The sequence below is a fragment of the Stegodyphus dumicola genome, chromosome 2, assembly GCF_044657685.1.
Source record: "Stegodyphus dumicola isolate Sdum_Otavi_A_Nest chromosome 2, ASM4465768v1".
Lineage (NCBI taxonomy): Eukaryota > Metazoa > Arthropoda > Arachnida > Araneae > Eresidae > Stegodyphus > Stegodyphus dumicola.
Genome location: NC_140769.1, coordinates 5,735,479 through 5,754,965, shown reverse-complemented (window position 1 = coordinate 5,754,965; position 19,487 = coordinate 5,735,479). Strand labels below are relative to the sequence as shown.

The window sequence follows — 19,487 nt, the reverse complement described above, 5'->3', positions numbered from 1 at the left end:
GAGTCCCGGCGAGGGCAGCATTGCAACATTTTTCACATCTCCTGCTCAAAAATCTTAATGTCTGTACAGTGGCGCCCGAACTGATGATTATTCCTCATCAACTGGATTTGGCGATTGGGTCAGCTAATCAGTAAAAAGCCCCTTTGGGCGTAATATAAAATCTGAAAACTTTCAGTTCCCTCCCCCCAAGGGTTACAGCCAAAAACATCGCGGCAAAAACATCGCGGACGAAAACGTCGCGGAGAAAACAACGCAAGGCGAAAACGTCGTGCTACAAAACATCGTGGGAGAAAACATCGCAGTTTTAAAACATCGTGGTACAAAACATCGTCGTCGAAAATAAAGCGGTTCAAAAACTTCGCAGTTTAAAAACATCGCCGTCGAAAATATCGTGGTAAAAAATAAAGTATCTACAAATCATCGCATGACGATAACATCGCAGACATGCTTTTTTCAGGCTTTAATAACTGTAAATGGATATTCCCATAATGAATTGTGAGCGCAAGTGATGTAAGGAAGGGTAATTTTTATTTTCACGTTTTTTTATTAACTCATAAGTTTTTGCTGAAAAAATAAGAAGGAAACTTAAGCATAGAAAATTAAATGCAACTTAATAGATTATACTTTTTATGAAAAATTACCAGTAAAAACTTTATAAAAAATTATTTATTAATGGTCTTTGTTAGTTAACTATGTAGGTTTAAAATTCTATTAAGTGCTATAAGTTGCATTAATTTCTATGCTTAAGTTTCCTTCTTATTTTCTCAGCAAAAATTTAATATTTAATAAAAAATATGAAAGTAAAAATTATCCTTCTTTACATGTTGCGCTCACAAATCATTATGGGAATATCCATTTACAGTTATTAAAGCCTGAAAAAAGCATGTCTGCGATGTTATCGTCATGCGATGATTTGTAGATACTTTATTTCTTACCACGATATTTTTAAACTGCGAAGTTTTTGAACCGCTTTATTTTCGACGACGATGTTTTGTACCACGATGTTTTAGAACTGCGATGTTTTTTCTTTGCGATGTTTTCTCCCACGATGTTTTGTAGCACGACGTTTTCGCCTTGCGTTGTTTTCTCCGCGACGTTTTCGTCCGCGATGTTTTTGCCGCGATGTTATCGGCGGACACCACCCCAAGATGGTTTGATATTATGACAATCTTTTCTCCGATGGTCATGAACCTTACGCGATCCGCACCTAACATTTTATTTACCACAAATATGACAGTTTACAGCGTTTTGAAATTCCTGCTCTTGTTCTTTACTTTTTTTTTTCAGAGTTTTCGAAATTGTTTCCTCTTCGAATTCTAGAAGACTCTAGAAAGTATTTCGGCATTTTGATCTGGATTCTTAGAAAGCATTAGAACACTTTTCTTTCGATATATTCTCGGAGATCGAACACTTCTACCGTCTGGACCTATGATAAGTCGCCCTTTAAAAGGGTGAGTGTATAAGGTATTTTCTCCCTCCTTTCTTCATGCCTTCGTGGTGTAAGGGTAACACACTCGGCGGGTATTCGAGAGGTCCAAGTTAAAGTCTTAGTGAGGGTATTGCACATTTGTCACGTCTCCTGTTTCAAAATAACCTAATGACTCTAGGCGCCCCGAACTAAAAAAGGGGGCGTGGATGCCGATTCTTCACCACCAGCATTAGGCGATTGGGTGCCCTAATCCCTTGTCTCCCTTTAAAAGGGATAAGGTATTTTCTTCCTCCTTTCTGCATGCGTTTGTGGTGTAACGGTAGCCCACTTGGCGCGTATTCGATCTACTAGTATACCTCTTCGACATCATTTACATCCCATCCCTGATACCTCTTTTGAGAAATAAATGTTCTGTCATAGCTGGTTCTGTCAAAAGTGCCGTCTTATACCTGTGTCATACGTCATAATGTAGATCTCGAAAATTCTGGAAACATAAGCAATATATAAACAGTCCTTTTCTAAATAAAGATCATGATGTTCATACAGATCCTGCACAAATATTCACAGAGAGAGGAATGTTTCCCACACCATCTGCGCATGCTAGTAGTCAGACACGGATAATTCTTCTTTAGTAATATTTGAGAGAAAGGCTTCTCGAGGGGCTAAACTAGTTTCATTAAATTTTTTAAACGTATCCATGTATTTATATGGATAAACCATTTTTCTGAGAAGCAACGGAACTTCATTTGGAAAATATTCCGGTATTATTGCAAAATTTTGCGGACAAAATATTTTAACAAGTTTCTGCAAAGATGTGAACAGAAACTGGAAGGAAACCGAAAACTGTAACTGTCCTCTAGAAAAAGAAATGTATTTCTCAATGTTATTTGCGATACAATCAATGCATATTTCTTTCATTTTCCCCACTTCTTGAAATATTAAATTGATTGACATAACCTCCAAAATTTTCAAATACAACTGGAATCTTCCAACTTAATTTATAATTTAAATTAAAAGAAGAATGTGCTGCACCTCTTTTTTTTTTTTTTTTTAACCCAGAAGGGCTATTAATTTTGTTTTAGCATTTGTGACATTCCACTATAAACGGCGTTTTCCGTTTTAAATTATTGCCGCAAAATATGAGAGCCCTGCATTTTACTTAAAGAAATTAAATAATGAAGAATCTGCATAAATGTATATATGTTTCTCGGATTGTGATAAAACAATGGTTCGTAGAGCCATCCAGTTTTGAATAATGAATGTCTCCACACGAATATGGGCATCTGGAACCCAAATTAGGAATTTGGAATTTGTTTCATTATCTATTTCATATTTTGTAAAGCACATAAGAGTTTTTGATTAAGAAACTCAACCATTTCAAAAGGAGCAATGCCAACAATGTACGAAAAAAAAATTATCTCCAGCGCGCGAGATATTTTGTGATATTGCAGTTTAACTGAATATAACGGTTTAAGTGTGAAGGACATGATATTTAATAAATAAAAGTAACACACAAAACGTTAAAAAAAGCCCATTTGGGCGTAAAAAAAAAATCTGAAAACTATCAGTCCCCCCCCCTCAGATGGTTGTGATATTACAATCTTTTTTCCGATGGTCATGAACCTTACGTGATCCGAACCTAACACTTTATTTACCATAAATATGACAGTTTACAGCGTTTTGAAATTCTTGCTCTTGTTTAGTCTTTTTTTTTTTTTTTTTTTTTTAACTTTTTTTCAGAGTTTTCGAAATTGTTTCCTCTTCGAATTCTAGAAGACTCTAGAAAGTATTTCGGCATTTTGATCTGGATTCTTAGAAAGCATTACAACATTTTCCTTTCGATATATTCTCGGAGATCGAACACTTGTACTGTCTGGACCTATGATAAGATACATATGATTTTATACCTAAGATTTTCCACGAGGCACGTGTTTCGAAATAATATTTTTCCTTGATGTTTCTGGATAATTTAAACAGCCGTTAACTTTTGGGTTTTACGCATTCGAAATCAACATAAATAACATAGAGTACTCTAAGCTGAAATTTATAATTTTTTCAAAAGTCAGCCTTTTTTTTTTTTACATCAGGCACTTTAATATTTTGAAGGACAAAATCCGAACAGTATTGCTGCTGATCCTTCAATAAGTTTTTATGCTTACACCTCTGCAGGCAATAATTACAATAAAAAATCTTCCTATTATGTTTCGATATACTGAAATTTTTTATTAAACAGTAATGAGATTTTTCACCCTCTTTTATGTACTACAGAGTCATTAGAATTTTTTGATGCTGGACACGGGAAAAATGTGCATTGCGCTCGCCGGATTCAAATCTGAATATTGTTGAGTGTGCTTTCAGCTACGTTCCGAATCCAGGTGTTGACGAATTATCGTACACCAACTTGGGCGCCACTTTTAGAGTCATTAAGATTTTTTGATGCTGGAGACGTGAAAATTGGGCAGTGCCTTTGCCGGGATTCGAACCAGAATACGCGTCGAGTATGTTTGCAGTTACACTATAAAGGCATGCAGAAAGGAGGGGAGAAAATGCCTTATACTATAGTACAAAAGATTAACTTGAGTGGTATATCTCTGCTTTGTAATATAAAACGGAAACATTTCTTTGTCGTACCTGAAAACGTTAACCGATATTTTATTCAATGTTTCAAATTTTGGAATTTTGTCGACTGGTACGGAGAAAGAGAGAGAGAGTCCAGTTCATTTTATGCTCGTATGGTAAGTAATTTCCTAACTCTTTGACGCATTCTTCTTCTGAGGATGTCGACCTGCAAGGATACACCAAAAAAAAAAAAAAAAAAAAAAAAAAAAAAATTATCTTCATTTACGATATTTACAATAGATTTTGTGTTTTCTAGTCTCTGAGGCAAATATAGAAACGATGAACCACTAAGAGGAACACAGGCGAGCTGTTTGTAGCCTTTTGAATTTTACATCATGTTATGAAATTTACATTGTGCAATTATATACAACACTTACAGTATTTCCCATTGTTATTATATTATCCCATTATAAAAATTAAATCTTGTAAAAGCATAAAATCATAAAATGAACTAAAAGATTAAATTTATGCTTTTAATTACGAAATTTTAATTCTTCAAGTTGATGCTTTTAATTATTGTATATGTATCCTTCATTAGACAGATGGTTTCTTAATTTTAATTAAACTTGACTATAAGTTAAAATGTGTTAAGTTTTAATTAAATATTTTTTAATTAAAAGGTTATTAAGAATTTTTATTAGGAAAAGAATCACATCTGTCGGATAAATTTTTACCCTCGCTCTACGTTTATTTTTATATTTTCTCCTTTCAAAATTTAGATTAAAAAATTCTACACAAAAATGAAAATTTTATTCATTCTTTTTAATCTTCAAAAAAAAAAACCTTTATTTTATAGTGTTTTTAAATACTTAAAAGCTTTCATTAGATATTTTATAGAAAATTAAAACAAGGAAATTTGTTTAGACTTCTTTAGAATTTTGGCCCAGTTTTCTATAAACTGGTTCTGAAATTTTTGATAGCATTCTATTAGTTGATTGAACACTCATTGTATAAGATTCGATGCATGAGATATTTAAAAACGATATAACTTTTTTGTAAAATCTCTGCAAGAATGTGTATTAGAATATCTAAACGTATCTCTATACCATCTCCCTATATAATTCTCTGAAAGCTTGTAAGACTTTCACTGTGTAAATCTCAGTTACTGTAGAAAGTGACGAGTCTTAAGAACTGGATAGCGAATAATCGCTCAAGTTCGAGTGACAAGAAACAACAAGATAGAAGGGTAACTAACCCTTTATTATTCCAATAAAATTTAACAAAACTCCGCCTGGGAGTGTGTACAAACAAAGCCAAAACTTGGGCTTGAACTTAAGAGACTAAGAATTAAACTAAAACTAAGATTAACTAAAGAAATATAGCCGAAGCTATCAAGATTCAAATCGAGATGGCCTCTTAACTTATTGACTACGAAGCTTAGCAAGGGCCTGAGTACGGCCGAGCGTAATAACAGCTTTGAGAAAGAGAGTAGCCAAAAAGGCAGACGGGCGTAAATCAGAAACTCTGATTCTCTCCGACTCAGTAAGTAGCTTCGTGGTTTAAATACCGCTCCTCCTCATTAAATATTCAGCAAGATTCCAAAACTACGTTCTGGCCGGAAGTAGTAAGTTGAAGTTAAGAATTTGACAGGAAAGGAACTTTAACTTGAAATTTAACTGTTAATAAAATTAACATAATCCTTACAAGCTATACTAGAATTTTAAAGAATTATATAGAAAATATTAGCTAGTTTATAGAAAACTTGGCTCTAATTCTAAAGGATTCTAAACAAATTTAGCATTGGATACTTATAAGACATTCTTGTAAGGAAAGTGATATAAAAAATGACAGACAAAGGCTTAGTGCCCAAAATCAGGCATTTGTAAACAAATATAGTGAGTAAAAGTGATCTTGAAAAGACAAAGGAAGTTAAAAATTCAGTAGTTTTATTCCACTTAGAATAAAATTTTACACATGCACGTTTTCAAGACATTTTATGTTTTAGTGTGAGAATTGTAAAGGAAGAAATTATTATTTTTTTAAAGATGATCTGTTTATAAAGCATCTTAAATATATACCTACATTTCTTTGTAAAAGTATCATAATTAAAATACTCAATATTTTGAAACGAATCGCAATTACTGAAACGCATTTTTTATTTTTTTAAATGGTGAACGTTATCTAATTGTTCACAAAAAATAATGTTTATCTTAGAAATTTATTAAAGTACACAAGAAAAATTCAATTAAAATTCATTTTAGAATATTTGTGTACCACAAAATGTTATGCTGTTTTAAGTGTTCTTAACATATTGATCCATTTAATACACTGAAGACATCCTTCTCATCAACTGAAGGTACAACACGAAAGTTTTTATTACTTGCATTGCCTTATGTATAGATATAATTATATTTGCAATGATATTTCTTTTATTTCACCGAAAGAAAATATTGTTTACATTTATGTTTCGTAATTACAAGTTATTGATGAAATGAGGAGAATGCCTGGCAAGTGAGAGACAAAATAATACAGTAATTTGACATAACACGCTAGATATGAACGACAAATGCAGTTCAGACAAAAATCCAATTCAATATGTAAGACAAATAGTTATTTCAATTACATCGGAGTTGCTTACGCTAACATGGATAAGAAGACACCGATAAAAGTTTGTGTTACTCGTTTTTTGAATGAAGGACTCTGTTGTAAAAAAAGAATTCATTTGTAATATTCTTTATTTACAAGGATTGCCTTTGTAAAAAATATATTGAGGTCACAGTTGGCAGAGAACACAATCATATTGAAGATTTATAACTACCTTAGATATTTTGGATTTTTTTATTTGTTTTTAGCTGAAAAGTAATTGTCAGTCTTGAAGTGAAATTTTGCATTCAGTCACTATAAATGCCTTGTTTTACTTTCCATTCGAGTCTGTTGCCACTCTACAATATGTAAGATATTTATCTTTCCAACTGAATCTGTCTGTTGCGGATTAACAAACTAAGCTATTTGAAAGCAATAGATGCAGTTCCTAAGAATATTTGTTTTTTACTTTTGAATCGGATTGATTTAAATAATAAAAATGCATTTAATTCATGATCTATCTACACTCAATAAGAAACAAAAAAAAAATCGACGCACAAAAAAGGAATCATCCGATTACTTTGAAATTTCTTATGCTTAAATATTTTGACCAAATATGTAAATGATTAAACTTTGGTGTCCAATGAATTGAAGGCAAGATTTATAGGCCCACGATTCTAGAAGATTCGAGAAATATGTAAAAAAAAATGAAAGATGTCTCCATGGTATCAATACGTAATGGATGTACGTATTTTACAGAAAGTTTGCAGTGAGTTTTTTTACTTTTGGGGGAACCTCTAGAAGAACAATGAAATCATATTTGAATGTTTTACTTCTGATACTAGACTCTTTTTCTTAACATGTTTATCTTCCCTTTATTTTCTTTACTTTTCACTAGACTCAAGCATGGAAAATATCAAAAATGCTTCATGCATCATACATATAGCTGGCACTAGGCATTTTCCCACCTGATGCAATCTCTGTGGATCCTGAATTCTGCTGCCTAGTATCTACCTCTAGACTGACCAAGTATGTGACAAAATGAGATATAAAAAAAAAATCAACATAAAGGTAACTGTTAGTAAATGTCACCTATCTTCTTTCAAACATGTCCAACTATTATATATGTAAAATATTTAAGGCTACTTGATAAACTGCATAAAGTTAATTTTTTCTCAAACTTATTAATAATTATGTTAATTAATTCATGTTTAGTAATAATGCATACTACTTAGGGATCTATTTTATTTTTAGGATGGTATTACAAAAGTGAAATTCAGGCATAGATAATATTTTTAATTGAATTTATTCAGTTTCTATTTGCTCATAGGTCCTTAATTTTTTTTAATTAATGGCCCTTAAAAGTACTTAATTTCCGTGTGCAGAAATATGCACTAACCCTGATTTATTCAATTACAACACCTATTACGGTGATACAGAGAGCGGACAAAAATGTTGCCAAATGGTCGCCAAGTTTGGCAACTTCTGGAGATTTCTCGTTAAATTTAGCGATAAAAATTATTCGCCAAAACCGTTGCCAGCTTGGCGACATTTCACCAATTTAGCGAGATAGCGCAATGTTAAGTAGGCTTGCAACTGTATTCCTATTTTCCCGGTAGAGCATCACTCATCTGAGCTTTTTCACGTTATATTATACAGAAAAATACAAAAATTTCATATATAATTGCACTAAAATAATCTATCCATATACAAAATTCGTAACCATATGTATTTAGTGGAGGCATGATTACAATATAGGTAGAAAAGTATTTGAAAAATTTAATTTGTAATACGTAAATGCATCAAACTCCAGGAAATACCGTATTTAGTCGTGTATTCCTCCTCTAACATAAGGTTCTGAATTTTTTTTTTTTTAATATTTACGTAATTTGCACCTGCCTCAAAGCGTTCAGAAATGGATTTCTAAATTTTAAAATGTTCTGCCCACGTAACGGTTGTTTTCGTCTTGCCAACTGATTTGCTGATGGATTTTGGATGCATGGATCTATAACTGAAGAAACAGTTATAGGGAAGATCTTTAAGAATACGAGTATGTCTAATGTTTTTGGTGATTTGGAAGATCATTGCATGTGGCAAGATAGACTGCACAGTGACGAAGACGATGACAATTGGTGACGCTGGCAGCAACTTACAAGTTGTTACAGACAACACAAAGAGGTGTTCCAACAGCATCGAATGATTTGAGGCGTAAGGAGTATCAGTGGATATCTAGGTAACGCCTGTCGTCTCTTCTAGGGTTAGATTAAAACAGTTGAATTTATATCCATTTTGAAAGAAAGCTTTGAGTTTAAACCAGAACCAGGTTTAAAATATGCAGAAATAAACACAAAAGTTTATGTTTATATATTTTAGAGTTATAATAAACTTAAAGCGCTTATATTAGGAACCCATTTGTTTCATAGTTAGATATTGTGGAAAATCCAGCTCACAGAACATAAATAACGCCTTATTATTATTGTATTGACTTAACTACGTTATTTGCAACCCGCATCAGGTGTTACACTGCAAATGGTACTTCCTGTAAAAGTAACTTCTTGGTTGGGTTGATGTCGTGTCCTTTCAGAAGTGGAATTGATCTATGCGTGGAAATCACTGGTTTTGCTAGTTCCACAATCTTTTCACTATATAGCTCTTCCTGAAAAGGAAATTCCCCCAGGCTTTGCAAAGCTGCAAGTATTGCCGTAACTTCTAACAGCGCCAAAATGCTATATATGTAAGAAAAGCTACTGATTCACATACCTAGAACACACCTAGAAACTGTGCACGAAGGACTGAAAAATGCTGGGGCTAATTTTAATTTGACTACACGGTAAAAATTACTACGTACATGGTAAAATCGTAATGCATTGAACAACAGTGTAGGCCCCACCCATAACAGTATGGCTGTTGTTAATGGATGCCATTTTTGATGATTGCACGTTGAATGTTAACAAAATCTGACTCGGTAATATTAACATTTATATTTAATTCTAGGATGACATATATTTCAACATATATTCACTTATACACAATCACATTGCATGTAGTTACAAGATGAGCACTTTTACAGTTCGCAAGTTCGCATGAGTAAAAATCAAGAAAGTCATATTACAGCTACGATAACATCACGGAGGGAAAGAGAGGTGAGTGCTGCTTCACCGACGGCAGCCAGGAACCGAGTAACCAGTTCGAATTTTCCTCCAGAGAGGAAGAGGGAGAAAGCTGGTAGCGCCCTCTCTCGGGGCAGCGGACAAATAATAATAATAAAAAGTTCTCCCCAGTATTCCACCCCGAGTACCAAAGGTACGATGAAAGAAAATCAGTTCACAAATATCTGGTGTTGAAGCGCACACGTCTTCCCGATCGTGTGACGACTGGTGGAGCACTGGGAGGAAGCGTAAGGTCGGTCGAAGGAGGAGTATCCGGAGTAGCAGTTGGATCCGGGGAGTCAGGAGGATCACTGGTCACAGGAACCTGAGTGTTTGAAGCTTCGAAGAAAGTAGGCTTCAGACGATCTATGCTCAGGACGGTTTCCTTGTCGCGCACGAGAACGGTGAAATACTTATTGTTACGTGCACAGACCTTGAAGGGTCCATCGTATGGAGGAGTGAGTGGTGGTTTGACCGCGTCGTTTCGCACAAACACGTGAGTGCAATTGCTCAGTGCGTGGTGCACGAAAGGGGCAGATTTGTTGTGGCACGAAGTAGGAGTCGGAGACAGCTTTTTCATCACCTCTCGGAAAGACTGGACAAAGGATGCTGGATCGACTGGAGCAGAGGATGGCTGAAAGAACTCAGATGGTAAACGAAGGGGTGTGCCGTAGACAAGTTCAGCGGATGTACCTGCGAGGTCTTGCTTGAAAGAAGAACGCAAACCAAGAAGCACAAGAGGATGTGAAGTAGTCCAACGGGTGTTATTACGGCACTTCAGGGCTGCTTTCAGGTCGCGATGTAAGAGTTCCACTAATGGAAGGATGGTATGGTGAAGTGCGAATTCGGCGGATTCCAAGTATAGATGTCAGAGAAGCGAAAAGGTGTCACTGGAATTGTCGACCTTGATCAGTAGTCACAACTGATAGTACACCAAATCGTGCAATCCAACCGGAGATGAATTGTCGAGCCACAGAGTCAGCAGAGATGTCCTGAATGGGAAAAGCTTCAGGCCAACGAGTAAATCTGTCATTGCAGGTGAGTAGATATCGATAACCGTCAGATGGTGGCAGAGGACCGATGATGTCTACATGGACATGGTCGAATCGTTCGGATGGCATCGCAATTTTTTCCAAAGGGCTGTGTGTGTGCCGGGTAACTTTTGAACGTTGGCACATGATGCAGGAACGAGTCCAGTTAGCTATATCCTTTAGCATGGATGGGCAAACGAATCTTTCTTGTATGAGCTCTTTGGAAGCCCGGATACCTGGGTGCGATAGGTTGTGAAAACAGTCAAAAACTTTTTTCCTGAACTCAAGTGGTACATAAGGTCGCAGTCTGTTGTTGGAGGTATCGCACAATAGTTGGAGGTCCCGAGTAAGTTGTAATGACTGGAATTTCAGCGAGCAGTTTGGGTCTTCACTCAGACGATTTAATTCCTAATCAGTGGCTTGCGAGTGAGCAATAAGCGTGAAATCCAGTAGTGCATTGGCTTCGGTGCCCTGAATACGTGAGAGAGTATCTGCGACGACATTGCTGGAACCTGATATATGGTGAATATCAGTGCTGATTTGAGCTATATAATTTAAATGCCGAATTTGTCCTGGGGAAGCAGAATTTGATTTTGATGAGAATGCATAAGTTAGAGGTCGGTGATCAGTAAATATAGTGAAGTGTTGACCTTCAAGATTATGCCTGAAATACTTAATAGCTGCGTAAATAGCTAATAATTCTCTGTCATACGTGCTGTATTTTTGTTCTGTAGGGGACAGCTTCCGTGAGAAAAATCCTAGCGGCTGGTAGTCATTAGAATGTCGAACGTTTAAGACAGCTCCGATGGAAATGTCAGAAGCGTCGACCATAACACTTAGCTTTTGGTTAGGAGAGTGATAGGAGAGAGTTGCAGCATTACTAAGGTCGTGTTTACATTTTTCAAATGCCTGATTAAGTTCGTCGTTCCAAGGAACAGGGCGTTTATCATTTTTACGTGAGTCTTTTAAGAGTTCATTCAGTGAAGCTTGGGTCTCGGCTGCCTTTGGTAAGAAGCGGCGGTAAAAGTTTATCATGGCTAAAAAACGTCTGAGCTCGACAATAGTGGTAGGTTTTGGGAAGTCGGCAATTGCTTTTTTTTTTTCTCAGGCAGGGGTTTTACACCTGAGGCAGTAATGAGGCAACCTAAAAATGAAACAGATGGATTTCCGAGTACACATTTGTTAGGGTTTAATTGCAAACCATGTTTATTCAAACGATCAAACACTTGACGAAGATGACGGATATGCTCTTCTTCGCTAGTCGATGCAATAAGAATGTCGTCAAAATAAGGGATGCAAAAATCCAATCCAAATAAAACTTCATGTATAAAACGTTGGAAAGTTTGGCCTGAATTTCGTAAACCAAACGGTATAGCCAAATATTCAAAAAGACCAAAAGGGGTTGTGACGGCAGTTTTGGGAATGTCTGCAGGGTTAACAGGAATTAGATGATAGGCACGTGCTTAATAAAGTGTTGAGAATATGTTCTTTCCTGAAAACATTTGAGTGCAATCCTGAATATGGGGTACGGGATAGCGATCCGGAATTGTAACGGCATTTAAGCGACGATAATCCCCGCACGGTCGCCAGTCTCTATTAGCCTTACGAACCATGTGCAGGGAGCTTGCCCAAGGACTTTTTGAAGGCTGAATGATGCCTTTTGATAGGAGAAAATCAAACTCTTGACGTGCAGCTTGAAGTAATTCTGGAGATAATCTTCTAGGTTTGGAGAAAATAGGAGGTCCTTTAGTTTCAATGTGATGGAAAATCGTTGACATTGGTGGCCTCTCAAAAGTTTGCGAAGGATTCGTCAAGCTAGGGTAATCGGCAAGAATTTTGTCAAATTTTGAGTTACCCATCAAAATATGAATGCTAGTACTGAGCGGGTTTACATTAGAAAGTCTACCGGAAGAATATAGTTATGTTTGTCCATCAATTAAACGGTTGTTTTTAACGTCTATGAGTAAGTTGAACTTTGTGAGAAAGTCAACGCGTATGATGGGTTGATTCACGTCTGCCAGGATAAAAGGCCAAGTAAATGAGCGACGTAAGTTTAAATTGATGGTCAAAAGTTTGGTGCCATACGTTGCAATTTTAGTGCCGTTAGCGGCAAAGAGTTCCAATGCAGCTGGTATTTTGGCATGCTGACTGTAACTCTTGGGAATGGCAGATAAATCGGCTCCGGTGTCAATTAAAAAAGTCAGCTTTGAGGATGAATCGGCCAAAAGAATTCGATTGATGTGGCGGTCGCAACGTTGGCCGGCAAGCGATCGCCGATCTAGTTTTCCGACTGCCGGAAATTGCACGGAGAAGCACATTTTCGTGCCTTGGAACCAAAATTAGTATGGTAGAAACAGATGTTGTTGCACAGTTCTTTATACTGTCGATAGCGTCTACTAGATCTATTACGCCTACTGTTGCGTTTGGAATAGTCTCTTCGTTCACAGGAACGCTCACGGCTGTTTTTGAGGGCTAGCGAAACTTCATTTACCTGCTTTGTCAGCTCTGCAACTAGCTGTTCAATGGGAGAGGTAGATGCCGTAGCAGCACTATTAATGCGCAGGAGAGTTGTGAGATCTGTAATTTTATCAGCTACAACTGATAGTTTTGGAAGATCATCACTTAAGGCAGCAAGAATACTTTGTGTATTTTGCGGGAGACGAGATATCCATAGGGATTTCAACAAAGGTTCTCCAACGGTCTCTCCAGCGAGGTTTCGCATACGGCAAAGTAATTGTGATGCGCGTTGATCGCCAAGTTCTAGCCCTTGAAGAAGTGTACGTATCTTTGACTCCTCACTTTCAGAATGCAATTCAATTAAGCGTGATTTTAGTGTGTCATATTTGCCAGTCACAGGTGGGTGTAAAACGATATCACAAACGCTATCGAGAATATCAGATTCGATTGCAGATATCACATGATTGAATTTCGTGGAGTCAACAGTGATTCCGGCGATATCAAACTGGGCTTCTAGTTGTGCAAACCACAAAGTAGGGTTGACCTTCCAAAATGGGGGAGGTCTGACGGAAACACGTGAAATATTAAGATCGTCTGCGATGGGTTGTGGTGGAGCCATGATTCACAAAAACAAATATATATTGCCAATATGACACAAATAAATACACAATAATCAGTCACTAATAAGTTCACATACGACAAAATAAATAAATTTAATGTAAACATTAACGTGAGAGAAACACTTTTGCAGGTAAGCTATCCGAATATAAGCATAAGTAATACTAAGAATATGCGTGGCTTACCTCCGAATTATACGAGAAATACTTGCTCAGTCAGCAGCAGATTCAGCACAACACAATTCACTTATAGAAAAAATATTCCGAAAAAGCTTATTTTATGATATGTAACCACGTTGTACGATTTATATTGAGATCACTTCAAAGCACTTTAACGATTTGCATGAGACACATGATAATTCACAAGCACGTTGTTAAGCAGGCACAACTGTTTTTCACATTATATTGCTGATAACACGAAAATAATGATGGATTACGCTAGTAGTTTGCATGAACAGAAATAATTTTTCACTTCATAGCACATTATAATCACAGAACTTGAGGATGCAAGCAGGTTACAGGAGGCACGTGTTCACTAACTTGACGAGTCACCATTTATGGCTGTTGTTAATGGATGCCTTTTTTGATAGCACGTTGAATGTTAACAAAATCTGACTCGGTAATATTAACATTTATATTTAATTCTAAGATGACATATATTTTAACATATATTCACTTATACACAATCACATTGCATGTAGTTACAAGATGAGCATTTTTACAGTTCGCAGGTCCGCATGAGTAAAAATCAAGAAAGTCAGATTACAGCTACGATAACATCACGGAGGGAAAGAGAGGTGAGTGCGTGCTTCACCGACGACAGCCAGGAACCGAGTAACCAGTTCGAATTTTCCTCCAGAGAGGAAGAGGGAGAAAGCTGGTAGCTCCCTCTCTCGGGGCAGCGGACAAATAATAATAATAAAGAGTTCTCCACAACAGTTTCCTCCAAATGCAAACACAAGTGAAACAAATGAACAACAAAGAACAAAAGACGGCATTAAATATGAAAGACTACACTAAGAGGTTAGGTTAGGTTACTTGAGTATGGCAAATTGACGAAGACCATCTGCCTGAGAGGAAGGAAGCGTTCGTGGAAGACTTTCTAAGGGAAATTAGCTCCTATTCATGTTACTCATGAAGGAAAATCACGAAACCCAAGCATGCAGCTTGGATTTATTCGCCGAGAAACAACTTTTAAGAGTTAAAACATGGCTCTTATTTATGAAGATGTTGATATAAATTTTTTTCTATTCAAAATAGAAGGGCAAGACTTATATTCAGATCATTTTAATTTTAATTGTAATGAGTGTAATTTTTAGACTTTTGATTACACCATAGAGCTCAGGTGTATATTGTAATTTCCATAAAAAAATAACTCGTGTATCTTCAGTATAAATTATTTATATAAATATTAATAGATTTTATGTACTCAGAGGAGACTACAACTAGTTAGTTTTAAATTTTTATTATTAATAATTTTATTTATGTGTTAATAGATAAATACATATTAACTAATAATTTAGTATGCGCAGTGTTAATTCCCATACATTAACACAGATGTTTTTCAAATTTCGCCTTTAACAATTTGCCTTCTATGAAAATACAGGATACGTAACATCCCTGGTGTTATCAAAATTAGATCAGTGTTATAAAGTTAATATACGTAAAAGTTCTACAGATGGCGCCACACAATTGAAGCAGACGTTTTGCGTTCGGAACAGGAGTGAATGTTTTAAAAGCAGTTAACTTCATGTGCGACGTTGAAAATTCAGGGGGAAATTGACTTTGTCAGTATTTTATTGCTTCTAAAGAAATTTAAATAGTGAATATGGATTCCGGAGGCTCTGGCGAACCCTTGGTGGATTACTTTAAAAGTATGCCGAAGGTAGTAAGTATTATTTACGGAAAGGCATTCAATGCTGATCAGATGAGAAAAATTTTCGTTATTTCTGTAATTTTCTAATTTAAAGTTATAATCAAGTACGGTACAGCTTTGATGTACCCCAAAATAGTTCCTCAAGTACATGACATCAAGAGAGTACTCATGTAATATAACACTAAATATCCTTGATTTAATATAGTTCAGTGCTGCAGAAATAAATATTTATAGTATATTTACGTATATATTGCGTATATTTTCATATATCAAATTATTTTGTTAATGTATTGTATATAAAACATTTCACTTGTTTTATTAGAGTTTATTTCTATCGATTTTCAGGAACTTCATGCCCATTTGAATGGGTCTCTCAGTGAAAATACTGTTCGTAAATTAATTGAATTGAAAAAAGAAAAGGAAAATATCAGTCAATCGTATTTGAATTTTTCTTATTCTACATCAAGAAATTTGTTTGAGTAAGTTATGTTTCATTTATTGTAACTTTATGTTAATGAGGGCATATTAAAAAATAAACAAATGCTACAAACAAGCCCAAATAAAGTCTTAACTTAATTCCAACTTTTACAGGTGTTTTCAGCTGTTTAATCTTATACATGGAATAACAGACAGCCCTGAAGCCATCTACAAGGTAAGACGACTATTTCTTTCCAAGAGTCTTAAAATTGCCTTCTGTTTGTATTACATGTATGATTTAAACCATTTTGTTTTGTCTTTCAATTTCTTTTATAAGTTGTTTTAAATTGTGTTAAATACACAAAAACAGGCAATGTTTTGTTGTTCTTTAATCTCAGTTCCAAAATTTTTTGTAGAGCACAGTTTGGAAAACACTGATGTATCTTTTGAATGTTTTACCATAATAAATAAATGAACCTGTTTGCAGGATATATAATATTCAGGTGTTTTTTCTCCAGTGGTCAGGCCTGGGCTAATTTTCCAGGAATGGCTGAATTTGATCATCTAGTCATTTTGTCACCAAGAGCATTTGTCCTTGCTTCATATACCACAAGAAATAGGACAACATTGTATCTTCAAGCAGAGGGGGAGAGGAAGGGCACAGATAATGACCAAGCCTTATGCAGGAATTGAACCTGCATTATGGAATTTGGATTGCAGTCGGTTTCTGCTAACTACTAAGTAGTGAGGATGGATGGCATACATTCAAATATTAATGATTGTGTTTAATATTCTAATTTCTTGGTAGAACAAATTAGCCACGATGAGTTATTTTTAATGGATATATATTTCTTCTATTTCATAATGTTCCATTGTAGCAGTGGATGAATTTAATTTGTGCTATATAATAGTAGCAAAGTAGGTTAAACAATAAATTAAAAGTATTACTCCTAATGTTTATTTCCAATGTTCAGATAATTTTTGCATTTTTAAATAATTTCATTACTGCATTTTAAACTTGTAGGTAGGATTCCAGGGCTATGAAGCTTTGCTTTCCCTGTATGTGTGAGCTTAAAATTTTAGAGCCATTGTTCCTCATTCTTTCCAGCATAACTTGTTGAAGTGACAGAAATGTATTATCCAGTATTTCTGCGGAAATAGTATAATTTATTATAGTTTAAGTTTATTGCTTCTATGTTGCCTCTTCTATAGTGAGATTATGTGCAAGTTTTTCTCCATAATCTTTGCATTTACATCTACAGTTTTCTTTTTTCAAAGAATCAACATTAGAATAAGATTCACCTTGACAATTATTTTCAGAAGCATATTTCCATATTCTTTGATATGGTCATTCTGTTGCACATAAATATTGTTTCAGCTAATGTAATTGCATGTTTCTGCAGATTTTCATTTTTCTTTTGGTGCTTCAAGAACTGGACAATCACAACTATATTTTTTCTTGAAAACACTTTTTCTTCCTCCATCTTACTTTTGCAACTGGTCAGTCAGATTGTATAGTGGAGTAGGGGAGCTGACTGCGATACCGAAGGGCGGTATCTGAATCTCGGAGAAGGCGTGGTGGCAGAGGTGGCTTTCAGAGGAGGCAGCAGTAGCCACCTGTTAGGTCTCTACAATGAAATGGCCACTATTTCTGGCCTTAGGAGTGACCAATGTTGAATAGGCATATGTCCACCATTAGATTAAAAAAAAAAAAAAAAAGGTTAATTTTTGGATTATGGTAACTTGGCGAAAATTTCGCGACCAATACTGCTACAGCAACCCTCTATTTTTTTTTTCACCGCCATTTTGTCTTCTAAAAACATGTTTCTTTTCTTTTTATTTACTCAACACTTTTTCCAACAATCTGGTAGCCAAATTACACTTATGCTAGAAATTTTATGGAACAAAACTGCTTAATCATGACAAACATTAACTGCAAAATTGGGAAAAAGTGCAAAATCGCAAACTCCTTGCCGCGTTTTTCAAAATCGCACATACACAGTAACCATGTACACGTCGATTTATTTTTACTTAAAAAAACATCCCAGAATTGCACAAAAATGGCATTGCGCACACTCTTGACTTTATCCATCTGCATTGCTATTTTCTCATAAATCACAAAAATTTGCACGAAAATGCAGGAAAATTTTCTGAATCTTTAAACTTGGTAAAAAGCACATATATGAAATAACCTGATCGCAAAAAAGTATATACCCTATCCAAGGATGAACATTTCCACGTATAATATAAATAAAATATCAAAAAAACTTTTACCTCTAAATTATCTATTATAAATGTCATCAACGAATTCATAACAAAACATTGAAAATGGTTACAAATACTTAGTGTCAAATATTTAAATTATTTCCATGCACGTCTACTTCCCACTCAAATGTATACCAAATTGCTACAAACATATAATTCACAAAATAACTATCATTTAATTAAAATATAATTAAACCATGTACACATCAACCTACTTTTACTTAAAAAAACATCCCAGAATTGCACAAAAATGGCATTGTGCACACTCTTCACTATATCCATGTACACTGCTTTTTTCTCATAAATTAGAAAAATTTCACGAAAATGCATGAAAATTTTGTGAATCTTTAAATTCAGTAAAAAGGACATATATGAAATTACTTGATCGTGAAAAAGTATATACCCTTTCCAAATATGAACATTTGCACGTATAAAATAAATAAAACATCCAAAAACTTTTCCCTCTAAATTATCTATTATAAACCTCACCTGCCAATATATAACGCAAACATTAAAAATGGTTCCAAATATTTAGTGTCAAATACTTAAATTCTTTCCATGCACATTTACTTCTACTCAAACGTATTCCAAAATACTACAAACATATAACTCAAAATCACGATCATTAAATTAAAATATAATTAAATTAAAAAACACTACTTAAAATATAAATAAGCACATACATTAAATTAATAAAAATTAGCTTACAATCCTAATTACTTTAAACTAAATCATTGCTAATAACAATTTTCCAATAATACCATATTAATTTATTTACTCCTTACATTTAGAACAATGCATAAAAATAATATCCTCAAATAATTAAAAATACTAACTTACCTAATCTTCTACAGAATCTTGAGTGCATGGTGTATCACAAAATGTCCATTTTGACCAGGTTTCTTGCACCGCCATTCAAACTTATCTGTAATATCCTTCCTTTTACACAATCTCATTTCATTCCCACATATTGGACATTCATATTTATCCGCAATTAAGCAATTCTTTTCAATTACACATAAATGCAATAAAAATTTCTGATTTATTTTATATAGGGCCATGGGATCCAAATATTAAACAACACTGTTTCACAGAACATAGAAT

General features: G+C 34.9%; 2 protein-coding genes across 4 annotated transcripts in view; one reads left to right on the top strand and one right to left on the bottom strand.

The window, feature by feature from the left end:
* Positions 1–13,029: 13,029 nt before the first annotated feature.
* On the bottom strand, positions 13,030–13,827 carry LOC118197642 (uncharacterized). Its single transcript, XM_035369178.2, has one exon. It carries the CDS (start codon positions 13,825–13,827, stop codon positions 13,030–13,032), a length of 798 nt encoding a protein of 265 aa, XP_035225069.2.
* Positions 13,828–15,507: 1,680 nt separating this feature from the next.
* The window catches only part of LOC118197640 (N6-Methyl-AMP deaminase-like), a 49,342-nt gene continuing 45,362 nt past the window's right edge, over positions 15,508–19,487 (top strand). Inside the window, exons 1-3 of one of the 3 annotated variants that reach the window (XM_085810404.1) lie at positions 15,508–15,710; positions 16,047–16,180; positions 16,293–16,353. In XM_085810404.1, the coding sequence (XP_085666530.1) occupies positions 15,654–15,710; positions 16,047–16,180; positions 16,293–16,353 (252 nt within the window). In that variant the 5' untranslated portion in view covers positions 15,508–15,653. Of the gene's footprint in view, positions 15,714–16,046; positions 16,181–16,292; positions 16,354–19,487 lie in introns of all 3 variants that reach the window. The other 2 variants (XM_085810405.1, XM_085810403.1) reach the window with 2 other exon arrangements.

Excerpts from the sequence above, each read along its gene's own strand:
- LOC118197642 (XM_035369178.2), bottom strand. The coding sequence starts at position 13,827 with ATGGCTCCACCACAACCCATCGCAGACGATCTTAATATTTCACGTGTT.